The sequence below is a fragment of the Chiloscyllium plagiosum genome, unplaced genomic scaffold (genome assembly GCF_037043375.1).
Source record: "Chiloscyllium plagiosum isolate Xiang-an unplaced genomic scaffold, Cpla_swu_hap1 HiC_scaffold_3, whole genome shotgun sequence".
Classification (NCBI taxonomy): domain Eukaryota; kingdom Metazoa; phylum Chordata; class Chondrichthyes; order Orectolobiformes; family Hemiscylliidae; genus Chiloscyllium; species Chiloscyllium plagiosum.
Window position 1 is genome coordinate 162,113,239 of NW_028270141.1, and position 23,550 is coordinate 162,136,788.

General features: G+C 61.0%; 1 protein-coding gene across 1 annotated transcript in view; it reads right to left on the reverse strand.

Annotated features, from left to right (window-relative positions):
• Nucleotides 1-23,550, reverse strand: part of LOC122545850 (tau-tubulin kinase 1-like) — a 129,007-nt gene that overhangs the window by 87,672 nt on the left and 17,785 nt on the right. The window contains exon 3 of the mRNA XM_087984829.1: nt 14,238-14,724. Within this exon, the coding sequence (XP_087840955.1) occupies nt 14,238-14,724 (487 nt within the window). The remainder of the gene's footprint in view (nt 1-14,237; nt 14,725-23,550) is intronic.

Here is a 23,550-nt window from a genome sequence, read left to right on the forward strand (position 1 = left end):
TACTATAGGCCCCCCAATAGCAGCAGAGATGTGGAGAAACAGATTGGGAAACTGATTTTGGAAAGGTGCAGAAGCCACAGGGTAGTAGTCATGGGTGATTTCAACTTCCCAAATATTGATTGAAGCTCTTTACATCAAGTAGATTGGATGGGGCGGTGTTTGTGCAGTGTACCCAGGAAGCTTTTCTAACTCAGTATGTAGATTGTCCGACCAGAGGGGAGGCCATATTGGATTTGGTACTTGGTAACGAACCTGGACAAGTGATGGGCTTGTTAGTGGGTGAGCATTTTGGTGATGGAGACCACAATTCTGTGACTTTCACCTTGGTTATGGAGAGAGATAGGTGCGTGCAACAGGGTAGGTTTTACAATTGGGGGAAGGGTAAATACGATGCTGCAGGAGGAGCATAAATTGGGAGCACAGGCTGTCAGGGAAGGATGTCGTGGAAATGTGGAACTTTTTTAAGGAACAGATATGACGTGTCCTTGATATGTATGTACCTGTCAGGCAGGAAAGAGATGGTCGTGTGAGGGAACCTTGGTTGACGAGGGAGGTTGAATGTCTTGTAAAGAGGAAGAAGGAGGCTTACACAAGGTTGAGGAAACAGGGTTCAGACAGAGCAGTGGAGGGATACAGGATAGCCAGAAGGGAGCTGAAGAAAGGGATTAGGAGAGCTAAGAGAGGGCATGAAAAATCTTTGGCGGATAGGATCAAGGATAACCCCAAGGCATTTTATGCATATGTGAGAAACATGAGAATGACGAGAACGAGGGTAGGTCTGATCAAGGACAGTAGTGGGAGACTGTGTATTGAGTCGGAAGAGATAGGAGAGGTCTTGAATGAGTACTTTTCTTCAGTATTTACAAACGAGAGGGACCGTATTGTTGAAGAGGAGAGTGTGAAATGGACTGGTAAGCTCGAGGAGATACTTGTTAGGAAGGATGATGTGTTGGGCATTTTGAAAAACTTGAGGATAGACAAGTCCCCCGGGCCTGACGGGATATATCCTAGGATTATGTGGGAAGCAAGAGAGGAAATTGCAGAGCCATTGGCAATGATCTTTTCGTCTTCACTGTCAACAGGGGTGGTACCAGGGGACTGGAGAGTGGAGAATGTCGTGCCCCTGTTCAAAAAAGGGAATAGGGATAACCCTGGGAATTACAGGCCAGTTAGTCTTTCTTCGGTGGATTTTAGTAAGGCATTTGATAAGGTTCCCCATGGTAGGCTTATGCGGAAAGTCAGGAGGCATGGGATCGAGGGAAATTTGGCCAGTTGGATAGAAAACTGGCTAACCGGTCGAAGTCAGAGAGTGGTGGTAGATGGTAAATATTCAGCCTGGAGCCCAGTTACAAGTGGAGTCCCGCAGGGATCAGTTCTGGGTCCTCTGCTGTTTGTAATTTTTATTAATGACTTGGAAGAGGGAGTCGAAGGGTGGGTCAGTAAATTTACAGATGATACAAAGATTGGTGGAGTTGTGGATAGTGAGGCTGTTGTCGGCTGCAAAGGGACTTAGATATGATGCAGAGCTGGGCTGAGGAGTGGCAGATGGAGTTCAACCCTGCCAAGTGTGAGGTTGTCCATTTTGGAAAGACAAATAAGAATGCGGAATACAGGGTTAACGGTAGGGTTCTTAGTGAGGTGGAGGAACAGAGGGATCCTGGGGTCTATGTTCATAGATCTTTGAAAGTTGCCACTCAGGTGGATAGAGCTTGTAAGAAGGCCAATGGTGTATTAGCGTTCATTAGCAGAGGGATTGAATTCAAGAGTCGTGAGGTGATGTTGCAGCTGTACAGGACTTTGGTTAGGCCACATTTGGAGTACTGTGTGCAGTTCTGGTCGCCTCACTTTAGGAAAGATGTGGAAGCTTTGGAGAGGGTGCAGAGGAGATTTACCAGGATGTTGCCTGGAATGGAGGATATGTCGTACGAGGATAGGTTGAGAGTGCTAGGCCTTTTCTCATTGGGACGGCAAAGGATGAGGGGTGACTTGATAGAGGTTTATAAGATGATCAGAGGAATAGATAGAGTAGACAGTCAGAAACTTTTTCCCCGGGTACAACAGAGTGTTACAAGGGGACATAAATTTAAGGTGAAGGGTGGAAGGTATAGGGGAGATGTCAGGGGTGGGTTCTTTACCCAGAGAGTGGTGGGGGCATGGAATGCGCTGCCTGTGGGAGTGGCAGAGTCAGAATCTTTGGTGACCTTTAAGCGGCAATTGGATAGGTACATGGATGGGTGCTTAAGCTAGGGCAAATGTTCGGCACGACATCGTGGGCCGAAGGGCCTGTTCTGTGCTGTATTGTTCTATGTTCTATACGTCTGTCGCCACGATAAACACAGAGGAGAAATATTCATTGAGGACCTCGCCCATCTCCTGCGGTTCTGCACATACATGTCCACTTTGGTCCTTGAGGGGTCCTAATCTCTCACTCGTTATCCTTTTTCCTTGAATATACTTTAAGTACCTCTTTGGGTTCACCCTCATCTTCCCAGCCAAGGCTATCCCGTGCCCCCTTTTCACCCTCCTGATTTCCTTCTTCAGTAAACTCCTCTATTCCCTGTGTACCTCCAGGGATTCCCTTGACCTCAGCTGCCTGTACCTCTTTCTTCTGGTCAAGGCCTCAATATCTCTCATTGTCCAGGGTTCCCTCTTCCTGCCAACCTTCACCCTCACAGGAACATATCGACCCTGAACTCTCGCTAGCTCACTTTTAAAGGCCTCCCACTTGCTGGAGGTCCATTTGCCTGGAAACAAACTACTCCAATCAACCCCTGCAAGCTCCTGCCTAATTCCATCAAAATTTGCTGTGCCCCAATTTAGAACTTGTCCCTCTCCATGACTATTTTAAAATTAACAGAACGATAGTCACTGGTCCCATAGTGCTCTCGCCCTGTCACCTCAGTTCCCAGTCCTGCCCTATTTCCCAAGAGTAGGTCGAGTTTTGCCCCTTCCTGAGTAGGACCCTCTCTCTTACTGCTTGAGGAATCTTTCCTGAACACACTTAACAAATTCCACCTCATTTAAGCCCTTAACGCTCTGGCAATCCCAGTCTCTGTTAGGAAAATTAAAATCCCCTCCTATGACAACCCTATTGCTCCTGCAGGTCTCCCTGGTCTCCGTGTTCCTCTAATTCCCTGTTGACTATTTGGGGGCCTATGGTACAACCCCAATAATGTCACCATCCCCTTATTTCTTAGCTCCACCCACAAAGCCTCCCTCAGCGTTTTTCCCTTTGTAGCCCCTCAACTCTACCCATTGGAATTTCCCGCTTCCGACTCTATGTCACATGTCACTTCTTGCTATCAATTGCATTTCATTTCTTACTTACAAGGCAACCCTGGGCCCTCTGCTCATCTGCCTGGCCTTTTGACTCAGTGTGTATCCTTGGATATTTAGCCCCCAGCCCCGATTCCCTAGCAACCATCTCAGTGAGACCGACAACACCATGCTGGCCAATTCCCCACTTACCTTGTTTTGTAAACTGTGTGTGCACCCTCAGTCCTGCACCGACTGTCCCCTTTCTCATAGATGTCCCCTTGTCTGCGATGCCTGGAGTTAGATTCCCGATTCTTTCTGTTCTCTCTGTGCTATCACATGTTCTGCAAACTTTAATAACCTCTGCTGTGCCCTCCCCCACTTCCATAATTTTCCATACAACTGAACCTATACCGACCCACACTCCCCACTATTGAATTTAAAGGCCTAGTTTACGTGATTCAGCAGGCCTCTGGTCCCAGGCTGATTCAGATGGAGCCTGCCCCTCCTTCCCCAGGTCAGGTGCTAATGACCTCTGAATTTGAACCTGTTTCTCCTATTCGATCTTTGAACCTCACGTTTACCTCTTGCATCTTGTTAACTATCTGCCAATTTGTGGCTGAGACAGTAATCCAAAGACTTTTACCCCTTGGTTCTGCTTTTTAATTTAGTCCCTCGCTGCTCTCACTGCCTCAGGAGAACCTGTTTCCTCTTCCTACCTGTATCATTAGTACTTGCATGGACCACGACAACTGGATCTCTCCCCTCATTCCTGATGAAGGGCTTTTACCTGAAACATCGATTCCCCTGCTCCTCGGACGCTGCCTGACCTGCTGTGCTTTTCCAGCACCACACTCGCGACTATTTCCCCTCCCACTCCCAGGTTCCTCTGCAGCCCAGATGAGATATCCTGAACCTGGGCACCAGGCAGGCAACACGCCCTTCAGGGCTCTGTCATGGCCACAGAGGACAGTGCTTCCCGAGAGACTCTCACTGATGGCGTTACCGAGTATGGTGACCAAACGCCCGCAAACAAGCCTTCCAGCACAGTGAGCTACCTTCCATACCTACCATCAACCTGAGCTACAAATCTTCTCAAAAATCCCAGAGGACAGTGTCTAGTCCCCGACTATACGGTCCCCAATTACAGCGACATGTTACTTCCCCTCCCCCTGATAACACGTTGTTGTGGTCAGTTTGCTCACTTACATTCACTCGGGGAGCAGGATTCTCACTCGGGGAGCAGGAATCTCACTCGGGGAGCAGGAATCTCACTCGGGGAGCAGGATTCTCACTCGGGGAGCAGGATTCTCACTCGGGGAGCAGGAATCTCACTCGGGGAGCAGGAATCTCACTCGGGGAGCAGGATTCTCACTCGGGGAGCAGGAATCTCACTCGGGGAGCAGGAATCTCACTCGGGGAGCAGGAATCTCACTCGGGGAGCAGGAATCTCACTCGGGGAGCAGGATTCTCACTCGGGGAGCAGGATTCTCACTCGGGGAGCAGGAATCTCACTCGGGGAGCAGGAATCTCACTCGGGGAGCAGGATTCTCACTCGGGGAGCAGGAATCTCACTCGGGGAGCAGGATTCTCACTCGGGGAGCAGGATTCTCACTCGGGGAGCAGGATTCTCACTCGGGGAGCGGGAATCTCACTCGGGGAGCAGGATTCTCACTCGGGGAGCAGGATTCTCACTCGGGGAGCAGGATTCTCACTCGGGGAGCGGGAATCTCACTCGGGGAGCAGGATTCTCACTCGGGGAGCAGGATTCTCACTCGGGGAGCGGGAATCTCACTCGGGGAGCAGGATTCTCACTCGGGGAGCAGGATTCTCACTCGGGGAGCGGGAATCTCACTCGGGGAGCGGGAATCTCACTCGGGGAGCAGGATTCTCACTCGGGGAACAGGATTCTCACTCGGGGAGCAGGATTCTCACTCGGGGAGCAGGATTCTCACTCGGGGAGCGGGAATCTCACTCGGGGAGCAGGATTCTCACTCGGGGAGCAGGATTCTCACTCGGGGAGCAGGATTCTCACTCGGGGAGCGGGAATCTCACTCGGGGAGCAGGATTCTCACTCGGGGAGCAGGATTCTCACTCGGGGAGCAGGATTCTCACTCGGGGAGCAGGATTCTCACTCGGGGAGCAGGAATCTCCGAGGGACAGTCTACCCCCACTCTACACGGTCTCCCGGGACAGTCTACCCCCACTCTACACGGTCTCCCGGGACAGTCTACCCCCACTCTACACGGTCTCCCGGGACAGTCTACCCCCACTCTACACGGTCTCCCGGGACAGTCTACCCCCACTCTACACGGTCTCCCGGGACAGTCTACCCCCACTCTACACGGTCTCCCGGGACAGTCTACCCCCACTCTACACGGTCTCCCGGGACAGTCTACCCCCACTCTACACGGTCTCCCGGGACAGTCTACCCCCACTCTACACGGTCTCCCGGGACAGTCTACCCCCACTCTACACGGTCTCCCGGGACAGTCTACCCCCACTCTACACGGTCTCCCGGGACAGTCTACCCCCACTCTACACGGTCTCCCGGGACAGTCTACCCCCACTCTACACGGTCTCCCGGGACAGTCTACCCCCACTCTACACGGTCTCCCGGGACAGTCTACCCCCACTCTACACGGTCTCCCGGGACAGTCTACCCCCACTCTACACGGTCTCCCGGGACAGTCTACCCCCACTCTACACGGTCTCCCGGGACAGTCTACCCCCACTCTACACGGTCTCCCGGGACAGTCTACCCCCACTCTACACGGTCTCCCGGGACAGTCTACCCCCACTCTACACGGTCTCCCGGGACAGTCTACCCCCACTCTACACGGTCTCCCGGGACAGTCTACCCCCACTCTACACGGTCTCCCGGGACAGTCTACCCCCACTCTACACGGTCTCCCGGGACAGTCTACCCCCACTCTACACGGTCTCCAGTCTCCCGGGACAGTCTACCCTCAACAGGTCGGAATGTCATTCTGCTGTTCCCATTCAAACCAGTGTTCAGGGTCTGGACAGATCTTGGAACTAGGCAGGAGGGCCTGTGTGTGTGTGTGTGTGTGTGTGTGTGTGTGTGTGTGTGTGTGTGTGTGTGAGAGAGAGAGAGAGAGAGAGAGAGAGTGAGAGTGAGTGAGTGAGTGAGTGAGTGAGAGGGGGGCAATGGGCCGGGGTTGGGGTGTGGGGCAATGGGCCGGGGTTGGGGTGTGGGGAAATGAGACGGGGTTGGGGTGGGGGGTAATGGGCCGGGGTTGGGGTGTGGGTCAATGGGCCGGGGTTGGGGTGTGGGGAAATGAGACGGGGTTGGGGTGGGGGGTAATGGGCCGGGGTTGGGGGGCAATTGGCCGGGGTTGGGGTGTGGGGCAATGGGCCGGGTTTGGGGTGGGGGGTAATGAGCCGGGTTTGGGGTGTGGGGCAATGGGCCGGGGTGTGGGGCAATGGGCCGGGTTTGGGGTGGGTTGTAATGAGCCGGGTTTGGGGTGTGGGGCAATGGGCCGGGGTTGGGGTTTTGGGTGGGGGGGGGGGGGGTAATGAGCCGGGGTTGGGGTGGGGGGTAATGGGCCGGGGTTGGGGGGCAATGGGCCGGGGTTGGGGTGTGGGGCAATGGGCCGGGTTTGGGGTGGGGTGTAATGAGCCGGGTTTGGGGTGTGGGGCAATGAGCCGGGGTTGGGGTTTTGGGTGGTGGGGGTAATGGGCCGGGGTTGGGGTTGAGGTGGGGGGTAATGAGCCGGGTTTGGGGTGTGGGGCAATGGGCCGGGGTTGGGGTGGGGGGTAATGGGCCGGGGTTGGGGTTGGGGTGGGGTGTGGGGTGTAATGAGCCGCTGTGATGGTTGTTACATCAATAGCAATAGCCTTTCAATAACAGGGAAGTGGAGGTACCTTTGAAGAGAAGGATCGTGAAAGGAACGAGAGAATGGAGATTCGAGGCAGGCAGTTAGCAGCAGACTGAGCTGAACCCGTCCAGACTGAGCTGAACCCGTCCAGACTGAGCTGAACCCGTCCAGACTGAGCTGAACCCGTCCAGACTGAGCTGAACCCGTCCAGACTGAGAACTCATATCACCAACCAACCTGAAAGCAAATGGGTGGTGAATTCAAGTGATGATGTGAGACCGGAGAGGTTTTCCTTGGATCTGGGAAGGCTGAAGGGTTACATGATTGAAGGACACGAAATGATGAAGGGGAGTGATAGGCATGACAGGAGGAACCTGGCTCCCTTGGCAGACAGCTCATAATCAGGCCTCATCAACTCAAGCAAAGTGGTAGTTGGATTAGAATGGACGTGCAGCAAAATGGTTTTACATCCAGGGTGGTGAGTGTCTGTAACTCACTGCTTGAGGAGGTGGGGGAGGCAGGAACTCTAAACTGTTTGAAAAATGTCCCTGGATCTGCACCCAAAGTGTTGTTAGCTGCAGGGTTATGGGCTGTAAGCAGGAAGATGGGATTAGAAAGGGCATCTGGGTGTCTTTGGGTTGGCATGGACCAGATGGGCTGAATGGCTCCCTCTCTGCTGCATCATTCCTATGTCTCTCAAACCAGTGACAGCAGTTGAGAAAAGCCAGCAGGATGACTGATAGTTCGCCAGTGACTGTACATGGGGCATGTCCCTTCAGCTGGGGATCTAGCCTACAAGGGGTGCTCTGTGCATGCTCAGAGAATTTCCACAGCAGAGGACTCCCTCAGCTCATCTATCCCATCACTGTACACTCAGGTGGAGATCTGTTCTTTACAGAAGATCATAAGAAACTGGAGGAAGATGGGATCTTTCATCCTATTGAGACCACTCTGCTGTTCAACTTCAATCCTGGCTGATACTGGAGCTTCACCTCCAGTAGCTCACCCACTGCCCGAATCCCCCCCGATTCCCTGAGACATTATAGCTTGGTTTGACCCAACTTTATACATACAGAATGGTAGACCACAGACAGCCCTCAGAGGTAGAGAATCCCAACAATTCAAAGCCCACATGTCAACTTGTCAATGACAAAATTATTGTGGTTCTGTTCGCCGAGCTGGAAGTTTTTGTTGCAAACGTTTCGTCCCCTGGCTAGGTGACATCGTCAGTGCTTGGGAGCCTCCTGTGAAGCGCTTCTTTGATGTTTCCTCCGGTGTTTATAGTGGCCTGTCCCTGCCGCTTCCGGTTGTCAGTTCCAGCTGTCCGTTGTAGTGGTTGGTATATTGGATCCAGGTCGATGTGTTTGTTGATGGAGTTTGTGGATGAATGCCATGCTTCTAGGAATTCCCTGGCTGTTCTCTGTCTGGCTTGCCCTATGATAGTAGTGTTGTCCCAGTCGAACTCATGTTGCTTGTTGTCTGAGTGTGTGACTACTAAGGATAGCTGGTCATGTCGTTTCGTGGCTAGTTGATGTTCATGTATGCGGATCGTTAGCTGTCTTCCTGTTTGTCCTATATAGTGTTTTGTGCAGTCCTTGCATGGGATTTTGTACACTGGTGAACGAAGGACCCGATACCCAACATGAGCAAAACTAATGTAGTGTACAAAATCCCATACCAACCACTACAGCAGACAGCTGAAACTGACAACCGGAAGCGGCAGGGACAGACCACTATAAACACCGGAGGAAACATCAAAGAAGCGCTTCGCAGGAGGCTCCCAAGCACTGATGATGTCGCCTAGCCAGGGGACGAAACGTTTGCAACAAAAACTTCCAGCTCGGCGAACAGAACCACAGCAACGAGCACCCAAGCTACAAATCTTCGCACAAACGTTACATGACAAAATTAGTTTTGCATCATGCAATGACATGAAGGTAAATAACAAAGTCCATTCCATGGTGCTCCCATCAACATCCTGGGGGTTACCATTGACCAGGAACTGAACTGGACTCACCACATAAACACAGCGGCTTCAAGAGCAGGTCAGAGGCTGGGAATACTGCAGCGAGTAACTCCCCTCCTGACTCCCCAAAGCCTGTCCACCATCTACAAGGTACAAGTCAGGAGTGGGAGGGAATACTCCCCACTTGCCCCGGATGGGGGCAGCTCCAACAACACTCAAGAAGCTCAACACCATCCAGGAGAAAGCAGCTGGTTTGATTGGCACCACATCCACAAACACCCCCTCCCCCCCCCCACCGACACTCAGTAACAGCAGTGTGTACCATCCCCTCCCTCCCCCCCCCACCGACACTCAGTAACAGCAGTGTGTACCATCCCCTCCCTCCCCCCCCCCACCGACGCTCAGTAGCAGCAGTGTGTACTATCTCCAAGATACACTGCAGGAACTCACCAAATATCCTGAGACAGCACCTTCCAAACCCACGGCCACTTCCACCTAGAAGGACAAGGGCAGCAGACACACGGGAACCCCACCCCCTGCAAGTTCCCCTCCAAGTCCCTCCCCATCCTGACTGGGAAATATCTCCCCGTTCCCTCACTGTCGCTGGGTCCGAATCCTGGAATTCCCCCCCTCAGGGACATTGTGGGTCTACCCACAGCACACGGACTGCAGCGGGTCAGGAAGGCAGCTCACCCCCACCTTCTCAGGGCAACTAGGGACGGGTGATAAATGCTGGACTGAAATACCAACTCACTGGCTCTCTATGGGCCGGATGAATGGTCATTACCGGGCTAAGCAAAAGATACAGATTGCTTTGACTATATTACACAGCAGTCGGGAGTTTGGGGCTGGAAAAGCACAGCAGGTCAGGCAGCGTCTGACGAGAATAGCCCTTCATCAGGAACTATGCCCAAAACATCGATTCTCCTGCTCCTCAGATGCTGCCTGACCTGCTGTGCTTTTCCAGTGCCACTCTCTCGACTCTGAGCTCCAGCATCAGCATTCCTCACTGTCTCCTCGATAACACAGCAGCCAGTCAACATCTAGCAACATAAAGGAGAATGTTGCATCAAATCCAGCTTCCTTCCTTACCCTGATATCACTGGGACGTCCCAGACTGGAACTACCTCTCTCCCTCACCCTGACATCACTGGGACGTCCCAGACTGGAACTACCTCTCTCCCTCACCCTGATATCACTGGGATGTCCCAGACTGGAACTACCTCCCTCCCTCACCCTGATATCACTGGGACATCCGAGACTGGAACTACCTCCCTCCCCGACCCTGATATCACTGGGACGTCCCAGACTGGAACTACCTCTCTCCCTCACCCTGATATCACTGGGACGTCCCAGACTGGAACTACCTCTCTCCCTCACCCTGATATCACTGGGACATCCCAGACTGGAACTACCTCCCTCCCTCACCCTGATATCACTGGGACATCCCAGACTGGAACTACCTCCCTCCCTCACCCTGATATCACTGGGACGTCCCAGACTGGAACTACCTCTCTCCCCCACCCTGATATCACTGGGACGTCCGAGACTGGAACTACCTCCCTCCCTCACCCTGATATCACTGGGACGTCCCAGACTGGAACTACCTCCCTCCCTCACCCTGATATCACTGGGATGTCCCAGACTGGAACTACCTCCCTCCCTCACCCTGATATCACTGGGATGTCCCAGACTGGAACTACCTCCCTCCCTCACCCTGATATCACTGGGACGTCCCAGACTGGAACTACCTCCCTCCCTCACCCTGATATCACTGGGACGTCCCATATCTAACCTCTCCAGTGTTGGGAACCCCTTGCCCAGCACTGAGTAATTGAACCAGATGTTGTTACAGTTCTCCCTCGATGACATGAAAGGCTGCAGCACACTCCTGCACGGTCTGGGAATGGCCAGCTTTAGGAAGGTGTACTTTTTGGTATTGAAGCTGAGCACAGTGAGAGGCTGGATGTGGAACAGAGTGCCTGTGTTTGTTCAGGGGGCTGGGACTGAATGGGGGGGGGGGGGGGTTTCAGTGTAATCAGAGAGCTGTGTGGAACTGTTCATGTTCGGCATATTACCGGGCCCACTGCTGAGATTGACGGTCATGACAGCTGAGGCTGTGTGTTTCCGGGAGATACCAGGGTTTGTCCGCACACAGCCAGCTCTGACCGTGACCCGAGGTACATCGACTCGGAAGGGACGGACACGGCTGGGACGGCCCGGGGACGGACACGGCTGGGACGGCCCGGGGACGGACACGGCCGGGGACGGCCCGGGGAGATGTCCCTCCAGTCGCAGTGATTGTCCAATTGCTCTCAGAGATTAGAGATCTCCAACTAGGGTGACCAGCTCCCTCACCCCCAGGGTGACCCAGCCCAGCTCCCTCTCCCCCCAGGGTGACCCAGCCCAGCTCCCTCTCCCCCAGGGTGACCCAGCCCAGCTCCCTCACCCCCAGGGTGACCCAGCCCAGCTCCCTCTCCCCCCAGGGTGACCCAGCCCAGCTCCCTCTCCCCCAGGGTGACCCAGCCCAGCTCCCTCACCCCCAGGGTGACCCAGCCCAGCTCCCTCTCCCCCCAGGGTGACCCAGCCCAGCTCCCTCTCCCCCCAGGGTGACCCGGCCCTGTTCCCTCTCCCCCCAGGGTGACCCGGCCCAGCTCCCTCTCCCCCCCAGGGTGACCCAGCCCTGTTCCCTCTCCCCCCAGGGTGACCCAGCCCAGCTCCCTCTCCCCCCCAGGGTGACCCAGCCCAGCTCCCTCTCTCCCCCCAGGGTGACCCAGCCCTGTTCCCTCTCCCCCCCAGGGTGACCCAGCCCAGCTCCCTCACCCCCAGGGTGACCCAGCCCAGCTCCCTCTCTCCCCCCAGGGTGACCCAGCCCTGTTCCCTCTCCCCCCAGGGTGACCCAGCCCTGTTCCCTCTCCCCCCCAGGGTGACCCAGCCCAGCTCCCTCTCCCCCCAGGGTGACCCAGCCCAGCTCCCTCTCCCCCCAGGGTGACCCAGCCCAGCTCCCTCACCCCCAGGGTGACCCAGCCCAGCTCCCTCATCCCCAGGGTGACCCAGCCCAGCTCCCTCTCTCCCTCCCCCAGGGTGACCCAGCCTAGTTCCCTCTCCCCCCAGGGTGACCCAGCCAAGCTCCCTCACCCCCAGGGTGACCCAGCCCAGCTCCCTCACCCCCAGGGTGACCCAGCCCAACTGCCTCTCCCCCCAGGGTGACCCAGCCCAACTGCCTCTCCCCCCAGGGTGACCCAGCCCAACTCCCCCTCTCCCTCCCCCAGGGTGACCCAGCCTAGTTCCCTCTCTCCCCCCAGGGTGACCCAGCCCAGCTCCCTCTCCCCCCAGGGTGACCCAGCCCAGCTCCCTCTCCCCCCAGGGTGACCCAGCCCAGCTCCCTCTCCCCCCAGGGTGACCCAGCCCAGCTCCCTCATCCCCAGGGTGACCCAGCCCAACTCCCTCTCCTCCCAGGGTGACCCATCCCAGCTTCCTCTCCCCCCCAGGGTGACCCAGCCCAGCTCCCTCATCCCCAGGGTGACCCAGCCAAGCTCCCTCACCCCCAGGGTGACCCAGCCCAGCTCCCTCACCCCCAGGGTGACCCAGCCCAGCTCCCTCTCTCCCCCCAGGGTGACCCAGCCTAGCTCCCTCTCCCCCAGGGTGACCCAGCCTAATTCCCTCTCTCCCCCCAGGGTAACCCAGCCTAGCTCCCTCTCCCCCCAGGGTGACCCAGCCCAGCTCCCTCTCTCCCCCCAGGGTGACCCAGCCCAGCTCCCTCTCCCCCCTGGGTAACCCAGCCTAGCTCCCTCTCCCCCAGGGTGACCCAGCCTAATTCCCTCTCCCCCCAGAGTGACCCAGCCTTGCTCCCTCTGCCAGGGTGAGCCAGCCCAGCTCCCTCTTGGATAACAAAAGGCTTGGAATGGGATTGCAGATCAGGTGTAGAGGGATCATTCGGAGAACGTGGATCATTGATCAGGTATGGAGAGATCACTTGGAAAGAGATGATGGATCATTCGCAGTTCTGTGCTAAGTGCTGATAGGACTGTGCGCTTACCTTGCTGACTGGATTAAATGACTGTACATATACGATTTGAAATCTATACATTGCATAAGGGCTTACAGTTCCTTGGTCTCTGAAGCACACAGATACTGTCCCTGGCCTCAGTTCACCTGCTGCTGCTGCTGAATGGGAGCCAGGGCCTGTCCGTTTCAGAGTGTTGCTGTTCCTGACTGCTAGGAGAGCCCCAGGCCCCAGGCCCCAGGCCCCAGGGACAGGGACAGTCCCCAGCCCCCGACCCCAGCCCCCAGGGGGATTCAGCTAGACCCCCAGCCCCCGCCCCCACCCCCACCCCGGGGTCAGCTCTTGGACACAAAGCGAGCCCACACTTGCTGAAGCTGTGTCCGTGAGATACGGAGGACAGATGGCATCAATCGGTGAGTGCCAGCGATCAGGGGCATGTGTCTCCGTGACGATGACGATGGTAGCCGGGCTGGGCTGCTCTCCGCTGAGCGGCTCCTCTGCAGGAAGCTGTTGCTGGGGTGTGGGTAGTGTTCAGTCTCGAGGGAGGAAGAGGAGAACACCGAGGAGGCAAGCCTCCTCAGAGGGCTATACCGCGGTGGCACAGAGTGCTGAGGCAGTGCGTCCGCCCCCTCCTCCTCCACAAACTGAAAGAGAAAGGCAGGGCAGAGCCTGGTCACACACACGGAGGCTACAATCCTGTACTCGGGGAGCTCACAGCTCTATCTCACCCACACTGCACTCAGGTTAAACTACTGAACAATGACAGGCCCACAGTGCAGGCAGTGCAGAATAGAAACCACACCAAGGACAGGCCATTCAAACAAACAGCATCACCACAATGAGACAAGAAATGCTGGTCACTGAGATACACAGAGTGAGAGAGAGAGAGAGAGAGAGAGTGTTTGAGTGAGAGGGAGGGTGGGAGGGTGAGAGGGTGAGAGGGGGTGAGCGCGAGGGTGAGCGCGAGGGTGGGCGCAAGGGCAGGCGCAAGGGCGGGCGCAAGGGAGTTCGCGAGAGAGTGCGCGCGAGAGAGTGCGTGTGTGTGTGAGCGTGAGAGAGTGTGCGAGAGAGCGCGATAGAGAGTAGCAGAGAGTGAGAGAGAGTGAGTGTGTGAGTGAGTGTGAGAGAGAGTGGGCAGTGCCCTGTACAATGTGTTGTGAGAACTCACCTGTGGCTCAGAGGCTGATGGGTCGGATTCTCGCCTGGTGCAGGGAGCTGCTGGCTGGGAATGGTGTAGCGGTGAGCGGCCAGGACTCAGCAGCAGGGTTTCCCTCACACTGTCCTGCTCAGGCCTGGCCCTCACTTCGTGGCTCTTTGGGCGAACAGCTACTCCTTCAGCTCGCTCCAAGGGTCGCAGTTCCTCCGGCTCCTCATCTGTTGTTCCTGATGAGCTGGCCTCCACACCGGGCTGGAAGTCTTTCAGTTCTGTCCTGTCAATGATGACCCAATCTTTACTGTCAAAGTCCTCTTCCTCAGCCAGTGGCACGGAACGGAAAGCTGTGCTCAGTGCCTCATGTTCCACTGATGCTGAAGCCTCCATCTTGACACTGCACGGTCTCTCAGCTGGAACCTGGGCCATATTCACTGACAGCAGCTGAGCCTGCTGGGAAGAGTACACGTGTCGAGATGGAGAACCCATAAAATCCATCCGTGACCTAGAACACAGCAACAGACCACATCACAGACAAGCTCATCACGCAACATCAAAACAAAACTGAGACAGATGAGAAAGAGAGAGCGAGAGAGAGCGAGAGAGAGCGAGAGAGAGCGAGAGAGAGCGAGAGAGAGCGAGAGAGAGCGAGAGAGAGCAAGAGAGAGCAAGAGAGAGAGCGAGAGTGAGAGAGAGAGCGAGAGAGAGCGAGAGCGAGAGTGAGAGAGCGAGAGAGAGAGAGAGAGAGCGAGAGAGAGCGAGAGAGTGAGAGAGAGTGAGAGTGAGAGTGAGTGAGAGTGAGTGAGAGTGAGTGAGAGAGAGCGAGAGAGAGTGAGAGAGAGTGAGAGAGAGTGAGAGAGAGTGAGAGAGAGCGAGAGAGTGAGAGAGTGAGAGAGAGTGAGAGAGAGTGAGAGAGAGTGAGAGAGAGTGAGAGAGAGAGGAAGCAGAGGAGAGAGGGGAAGCAGAGGAGGGGGGGAAGCAGAGGAGGGGGGGATAGCAGAGGAGGGGGGGATAGCAGAGGAGGGGGGGATAGCAGAGGAGGGGGGGATAGCAGAGGAGGGGGGGGGATAGCAGAGGAGGGGGGGGGATAGCAGAGGAGGGGGGGATAGCAGAGGAGGGGGGGAAGCAGAGGGGGGGGGAGCAGAGGAGGGGGGGGAGCAGAGGAGGGGGGGGAAGCAGAGGAGGGGGGGGGAAGCAGAGGAGGGGGGGAAGCAGAGGAGGGGGGGGAAGCAGAGGAGGGGGGGGGAGCAGAGGAGGTGGGGGGAGCAGAGGAGGGGGGGGAGCAGAGGAGGGGGGGGAAGCAGAGGAGGGGGGGAGCAGGGGGGGGGGGAAGCAGAGGAGGGGGGAGCAGAGGAGGGGGGGGGAGCAGAGGAGGGCGGGGGAGCAGAGGAGGGGGGGAGCAGAGGAGGGGGGGAAGCAGAGGAGGGGGAGGAGCAGAGGAGGGGGGGAGCAGAGGAGGGGGGGAGCAGAGGAGGGGGGGAGCAGAGGAGGGGGGGAAGCAGAGGAGGGGGGAAGCAGAGGAGTGGGGGGAAGCAGAGGAAGGGGGGGGAGCAGAGGAAGGGGGGGGGGAGCAGAGGAAGGGGGGGGGAGCAGAGGAAGGGGGGGGGGAAGGAGAGGGGGGGGGGAAGGAGGGGGGGGGGAAGGAGAGGGGGGGAAGGAGAGGGGGGGGAAGGAGAGGGGGGGAAGCAGAGGAGGGGGGGGGAAGCAGGGGGGGGGAAGCAGGGGGGGGAAGCAGAGGAGAGAGGGGAAGCAGAGGAGGGGGGAAAGCAGAGGGGGGGGGGAAGCAGAGGGGGGAGGAAGCAGGGGGGGGGAAGCAGAGGGGGGAGGAAGCAGAGGGGGGGGAAGCAGAGGGGGGGAAGCAGAGGGGGGGGGAAGCGGGGGGGGGGAAGCAGAGTGGGGTGGGAAGCAGAGGGGGGGGAAGCAGAGGAGGGGGGGAAGCAGGGGGGGGAAGCGGGGAGGGAAGCAGAGGAGGGGGGCGAAGCAGAGGAGGGGGGCGAAGCGGGGGGGGGGAAGCAGAGGTGGGGAAGCAGAGGGGGGGGAAGCGGGGGGGGAACAGAGGAGAGAGGGGAAGCAGAGGAGAGGGGGAAGCAGAGGAGGGGGGGAAGCAGAGGAGGGGGGGGAAGCAGAGGAGGGGGGGAAGCAGAGGAGGGAGGGGGGAAGCAGAGGAGGGAGGGGAAGCAGAGGAGAGGGGGAAGCAGAGGAGGGGGGTAAGCAGAGGAGGGGGGGAAGCAGAGGAGAGGGGGAAGCAGAGGAGAGGGGGAAGCAGAGGAGGGGGGGAAGCAGAGGAGGGGGGGAAGCAGAGGAGGGGGGGAAGCAGAGGGGGGGTAAGCAGAGGGGGGGTAAGCAGAGGAGGGGGGGGAAGCAGAGGAGGGGGGGAAGCAGAGGAGGGGGGGGAAGCAGAGGAGGGGGGGGAAGCAGAGGAGGGGGGGGAAGCAGAGGAGGGGGGGGAAGCAGAGGAGGGGGGGGAAGCAGAGGAGGGGGGGGGAAGCAGAGGAGGGGGGGGGGAAGCAGAGGAGGGGGGGGAAGCAGAGGAGGGGGGGGAAGCAGAGCGGGGAAGCAGAGGAGGGGGGAAGCAGAGGAGGGGGGGGAAGCAGAGGAGGGGGGGGAAGCAGAGGTGGGGGGGAAGCAGAGGTGGGGGGGGAAGCAGAGGTGGGGGGGAAGCAGAGGAGGGGGGAGAAGCAGAGGAGGGGGGAGAAGCAGAGGAGGGGGGAGAAGCAGAGGAGGGGGGGGAAGCAGAGGAGGGGGGGAAGCAGAGGAGGGGGGGGGAAGCAGAGGAGGGAGGGGGGGAAGCAGAGGAGGGAGGGGGGGAAGCAGAGGAGGGAGGGGGGAAGCAGAGGAGGGAGGGGGGAAGCAGAGGAGAGAGGGGAAGCAGAGGAGAGGGGGAAGCAGAGGAGAGGGGGAAGCAGAGGAGAGGGGGAAGCAGAGGAGAGGGGGAAGCAGAGGAGAGGGGGAAGCAGAGGAGGGGGGGAAGCAGAGGAGGGGGGGAAGCAGAGGAGGGGGGAAGCAGAGGGGGGGGAAGCAGAGGGGGGGGAAGCAGAGGGGGGGGGGAAGCAGAGGGGGGGGGGTAAGCAGAGGGGGGGGGTAAGCAGAGGGGGGGGAAGCAGAGGAGGGGGGGAAGCAGAGGAGGGGGGGGAACAGAGGAGGGGGGGGGAAACAGAGGAGGGGGGGGGAACAGAGGAGGGGGGGGGGAACAGAGGAGGGGGGGGAACACAGGAGGGGGGGGAACAGAGGAGGGGGGGAACAGAGGAGGGGGGGGAACAGAGGAGGGGGGGGGAACAGAGGAGGGGGGGGGGAAACAGAGGAGGGGGGGGAACAGAGGAGGGGGGGAAACAGAGGAGGGGGGGAAACAGAGGAGGGGGGGAAGCAGAGGAGGGGGGGAAGCAGAGGAGGGGGGGAAGCAGAGGAGGGGGGGAAGCAGAGGAGGGGGGGGGAACAGAGGAGGGGGGGGAACAGAGGAGGGGGGGGAACAGAGGAGGGGGGGGAACACAGGAGGGTGGGGAACAGAGGAGGGTGGGGAACAGAGGAGGGGGGGAACAGAGAAGGGGGGGGAACAGAGGAGGGGGGGGAACAGAGGAGGGGGGGGAAACAGAGGAGGGGGGGGAAACAGAGGAGGGGGGGGAAACAGAGGAGGGGGGGAAGCAGAGAAGGGGGGAAGCAGAGAAGGGGGGAAGCAGAGAAGGGGGGTAAGCAGAGGAGGGGGGGCGCAGAGGGGGGGAAGCAGAGGGGGGGGAAGCAGAGGGGGGGGGAAGCAGAGGTGGGGGGAAGCAGAGGAGGGGGGGAAGCAGAGGAGGGGGGGAAGCAGAGGAGGGGGGGAAGCAGAGAAGGGGGGGAAGCAGAGAAGGGGGGGAAGCAGAGAAGGGGGGGAAGCAGAGGGGGGGGAAAGCAGAGGGGGGGAAGAGCAGAGGGGAGAGGGGGGGGAAAGCAGAGGGGGGGGAAAGCAGAGGGGTGGGGAGCAGAGGGGGGGGGAGCAGAGGGGGGGGAAGCAGAGGGGGGGGGAAGCAGAGGGGGGGGGGGGAAGCAGAGGTGGGGAAGCCGGGGGGGAAGCCGAGGGGGGGGGGAAGCCGAGGGGGGGGGATGCAGGGGGGGAAGCGGGGGAGCAGAGGAGGGGGGGAAGCGGGGAGGGGGGGGAAAGCAGAGGAGAGAGGGGAAGCAGAGGAGGGGGGGGGGGAAGCAGAGGGGGGGGAAAGCAGAGGAGGGAGGGGAAGCAGAGGAGGGAGGGGAAGCAGACGAGGGGGGGAAGCAGAGGAGGGGTGCGGAAGCAGAGGAGGGAGGGGAAGCAGACGAGGGGGGGGGGGAAGCAGAGGAGGGGGGGGGAAGCAGAGAAGGGGGGGGAAGCAGAGGAGGGGGGGGGAAGCAGAGGAGGGGGGGGAAGCAGAGGAGGGGGGGAAGCAGAGGAGGGGGGGGAAGCAGAGGAGGGGGGGGAAGCAGAGGAGGGGGGGAAGCAGAGGAGGGGGGGAAGCAGGGGGGGGGGGGAAGCAGGGGGGGGGGGAAGCAGAGGGGGGGGGAAGCAGAGGGGGGGGGAGAAGCAGAGGTGGGGGGAAGCAGAGGAGGGGGGGAAGCAGAGGAGGGGGGGAAGCAGAGGAGGGGGGGAAGCAGAGGAGGGGGGGAAGCAGAGGAGGGGGGGAAGCGGGGGGGGGGGGAGCAGAGGGGGGGAAGCAGGGGGGGGGGAAGCCGGGGGGGGAAAGCAGAGGGGGGGGAAGCAGAGGAGGGGGGGAAGCAGAGAGGGGGGGAAGCAGAGGGGGGGGGGAAGCAGAGGGGGGGAAAGCAGAGGGGGGGGGAAGCAGAGGGGGGGGGAAGCAGAGGGGGGGGGAAGCAGAGGGGGGGGGGGTGGAAGCAGAGGGGGGGGTGGAAGCAGAGGGGGGGTGGAGCAGAGGAGGGGGGGAAGCAGAGGAGGGGGGGAAGCAGAGGAGGGGGGGAAGCAGAGGAGGGGGGGAAGCAGAGGAGGGGGGGAAGCAGAGGAGGGGGGGAAGCAGAGGAGGGGGGGAAGCAGAGGAGGGGGGGAAGCAGAGGAGAGAGGGGGAAGCAGAGGAGAGAGGGGGAAGCAGAAGAGAGGGGGAAGCAGAAGAGGGGGGGAAGCAGAAGAGGGGGGGGAAGCAGAGGAGGGGGGGGAAGCAGAGGAGGGGGGGGAAGCAGAGGAGGGGGGGGAAGCAGAGGAGGGGGGGGAAGCAGAGGAGGGGGGGGAAGCAGAGGAGGGGGGGAAGCAGAGGAGGGGGGAAGCAGAGGAGAGAGGGGAAGCAGAGGGGGGGGGGGAAGCAGAGGAGGGGGGGGAAGCAGAGGAGGGGGGGGAAGCAGAGGAGGGGGGGGAAGCAGAGGAGGGGGGGGAAGCAGAGGAGGGGGGGGAAAGCAGAGGAGGGGGGGAAGCAGAGCAGTGGGGGGAAGCAGAAGAGGGGGGGAAGCAGCGGAGAGAGGGGAAGCAGAGGAGGGGGGAAGCAGAGGAGGGGGGAAGCAGAGGAGGGGGGAAGCAGAGGAGAGAGGGGAAGCAGAGGGGGGGAAGCAGAGGGGGGGAAGCAGAGGAGGGGGGGGAAGCAGAGGAGGGGGGGAAGCAGAGGAGGGGGGAAGCAGAGGAGGGGGGAAGCAGAGGAGGGGGGAAGCAGAGGAGGGGGGAAGCAGAGGAGAGAGGGGAAGCAGAGGGGGGGAAGCAGAGGGGGGGAAGCAGAGGGGGGGAAGCAGAGGGGGGGAAGCAGAGGGGGGGAAGCAGAGGAGGGGGGGGAAGCAGAGGGGGGGGGGAAGCAGAGGGGGGGGGGAAGCAGAGGGGGGGGGGGAAGCAGAGGAGGGGGGGGAAGCAGAGGAGGGGGGGGAAGCAGAGGAGGAGGGGGGAAGCAGAGGAGGAGGGGGGAAGCAGAGGAGGGGGGAAGCAGAGGAGGGGGGGAAGCAGAGGAGGGGGGGAAGCAGAGGAGAGAGGGGAAGCAGAGGGGGGAAGCAGAGGGGGGGAAGCAGAGGGGGGGAAGCAGAGGGGGGGAAGCAGAGGGGGGGAAGCAGAGGGGGGGGGGAAGCAGAGGAGGGGGGGAAGCAGAGGAGGGGGGGAAGCACAGGAGAGAGGGGAAGCAGAGGGGGGAAGCAGAGGGGGGGAAGCAGAGGGGGGGAAGCAGAGGGGGGGAAGCAGAGGGGGGGAAGCAGAGGGGGGGGGGAAGCAGAGGAGGGGGGGGAAGCAGAGGAGGGGGGGGAAGCAGAGGAGGGGGGAAGCAGAGGAGGGGGGAAGCAGAGGAGGGGGGGAAGCAGAGGAGGGGGGGAAGCAGAGGAGAGAGGGGAAGCAGAGGGGGGAAGCAGAGGGGGGAAGCAGAGGAGGGGGGGGAAGCAGAGGGGGGGAAGCAGAGGAGGGAGGGGAAGCAGACGAGGGGGGGAAAGCAGAGAAGGGGGGGAAAGCAGAGAAGGGGGGGAAAGCAGAGAAGGGGGGGAAAGCAGAGAAGGGGGGGAAAGCAGAGAAGGGGGGGGAAAGCAGAGAAGGGGGGGGAAGCAGAGGAGGGGTGGGAAGCAGAGGAGGGGGGGCGAACAGAGGAGTGGGGGGAACAGAGGAGGGGGGGAACAGAGGAGGGGGGGAAACAGAGGAGGGGGGGAAGCAGAGGAGGGGGGGAAGCAGAGGAGGGGGGGAAGCAGAGGAGGGGGGGAAGCAGAGGAGGGGGGGAAGCAGAGGAGGGGGGGGAAGCAGAGGGGGGGGAAGCAGGGGGGGGGAAGCAGAGGGGGGGGAAGCAGGGGGGGGGGAAGCAGAGGGGGGGGGAAGCAGAGGGGGGTAAGCAGAGGGGGGGGAAGCAGAGGAGGGGGGGAAGCAGAGGAGGGGGGAAGCAGAGGAGGGGGGGGGAAGCAGAGGAGGGGGGGAAAGCAGAGGAGGGGGGGAAGCAGAGGAGGGGGGGGGAAGCAGAGGAGGGGGGGGAAGCAGAGGAGGGGGGGAAGCAGAGGAGGGGGGGGGAAGCAGAGGAGGGGGGTGGAAGCAGAGGAGGGAGGGGAAGCAGAGGAGGGGAAAGCAGAGGGGGGAAGCAGAGGGGGGGGAAGCAGAGGAGGGGGGGAAGCAGAGGGGGGGGAAGCAGAGGGGGGGAAGAGCAGAGGGGAGAGGGGGGGGGAAAGCAGGGGGGGGAGCAGAGGGGGGGGAAGCAGAGGAGAGGGGGAAGCAGAGGAGGGGGGGAAGCAGGGGGGTGGGGAAGCAGAGGGGGGGGGGAAGCAGAGGGGGGGGGAAGCAGAGGGGGGGGGAAGCAGAGGGGGGGGGAAGCAGAGGGGGGGTAAGCAGAGGGGGGGGGGAAGCAGAGGAGGGGGGGGAAGCAGAGGAGGGGGGGGAAGCAGAGGAGGGGGGGGAAGCAGGGGGGGGGGAAGCAGAGGGGGGGGGGGAAGCAGAGGAGGGGGGGGGAAGCAGAGGAGGGGGGGGAAGCAGAGGAGGGGGGGGGAAGCAGAGGGGAGGGGGAAGCAGAGGGGGGGGAAAGCAGAGGGGGGGGGAAAGCAGAGGGGGGGGAAAAGCAGAGGGGGGGGAAAGCAGAGGGGGGGGGGAAAAGCAGAGGGGGGGGAAAGCAGAGGGGGGGGAAAGCAGAGGGGGGGAAGAGCAGAGGGGAGGGGGGGGAAAGCAGAGGGGGGGGGAGCAGAGGGGGGGGAAGCAGAGGGGGGGGAAGCAGAGGGGGTGGGGGAGAGAAGCAGAGGTGGGGAAGCCGGGGGGGAAGCCGAGGGGGGGTGAAGCAGAGGAGAGAGGGGAAGCGGGGAGGGGGGGGGGGGGGGGAAGCAGAGGGGGGGGAAGCAGAGGAGGGAGGGGAAGCAGACGAGGGGGGGAAAGCAGAGAAGGGGGGGAAAGTAGAGAAGGGGGGGAAAGCAGAGAAGGGGGGGAAAGCAGAGAAGGGGGGGAAAGCAGAGAAGGGGGGGGAAAGCAGAGAAGGGGGGGGAAGCAGAGGAGGGGTGGGAAGCAGAGGAGGGGGGGGGAACAGAGGAGTGGGGGGAACAGAGGAGGGGGGGAACAGAGGAGGGGGGGGGAACAGAGGAGGGGGGGAAACAGAGGAGGGGGGGAAGCAGAGGAGGGGGGGAAGCAGAGGAGGGGGGGAAGCAGAGGAGGGGGGGAAGCAGAGGAGGGGGGGAAGCAGAGGAGGGGGGGAAGCAGAGAAGGGGGGAAGCAGAGGAGGGGGGGCGCAGAGGGGGGGGAAGCAGGGGGGGGGGAGCAGAGGTGGGGGGAAGCAGAGGAGGGGGGGAAGCAGAGAAGGGGGGGAAGCAGAGAAGGGGGGGAAGCAGAGGGGGGGGGAAAGCAGAGGGGGGGAAGAGCAGAGGGGAGAGGGGGGGGAAAGCAGAGGGGGGGGGGAGCAGAGGGGGGGAAGCAGAGGAGGGGGGGGAGCAGAGGAGGGGGGGAAGCGGGGGGGGGGAAGCAGAGGGGGGGGAAGCAGAGGGGGGGGAAGCAGGGGGGGGGAAGCAGGGGGGGGGGAAGCAGGGGGGGGAAAGCAGAGGGGGGGGAAGCAGAGGAGAGGGGGAAGCAGAGAGGAGGAGAAGCAGAGGGGGGGGAAGCAGAGGGGGGGGAAGCAGAGGGGGGGGGGAGCAGAGGAGGGGGGGAAGCAGAAGAGGGGGGGAAGCAGCGGAGAGAGGGGAAGCAGAGGAGGGGGGAAGCAGAGGGGGGGGGAAGCAGAGGAGGGGGGGAAGCAGAGGAGGGGGGGAAGCAGAGGAGGGGGGGAAGCAGAGGAGGGGGGGAAGCAGAGGAGGGGGGGAAGCAGAGGAGGGGGGGTAGCAGAGGGGGGGGGGAAGCAGAGGGGGGGGGGGAAGCAGAGCAGGGGGGGGAAGCAGAGCAGGGGGGGGAAGCAGAGCAGGGGGGGGAAGCAGAGCAGGGGGGGGAAGCAGAGGAGGGGGGGGAAGCAGAGGAGGGGGGGAAGCAGAGGAGGGGGGGAAGCAGAGGAGGGGGGGAAGCAGAGGAGGGGGGGAAGCAGAGGAGGGGGGGAAGCAGAGGAGGGGGGGAAGCGGAGGGGGGGAAGCAAAGGGGGGAAGCAGAGGGGGGGAAGCAGAGGGGGGGAAGCAGAGGGGGGGAAGCAGAGGGGGGGGGAAGCAGAGGGGGGGGGAAGCAGAGGGGGGGGGAAGCAGAGGGGGGGGGGAAGCAGAGGGGGAGGGAAGCAGAGGGGGGGGGAAGCAGAGGGGGGGGAAGCAGAGCAGGGGGGGGAAGCGGGGGGGGGAAGCAGAGGGGGGGGAAGCAGAGGGGGGGGAAGCAGAGGAGGGGGGGGAAGCAGAGGAGGGGGGGAAGCAGAGGAGGGGGGGGAAGCAGAGAGGGGGGGAAGCAGAGGAGGGGGGGGAAGCAGAGGAGGGGGGAAGCGGGGTGGGAAGCGGGGGGGGGGAAGCGGAGGGGGGGGGAAGCGGAGGGGGGGGAAGCGGAGGGGGGGGAAGCGGAGGG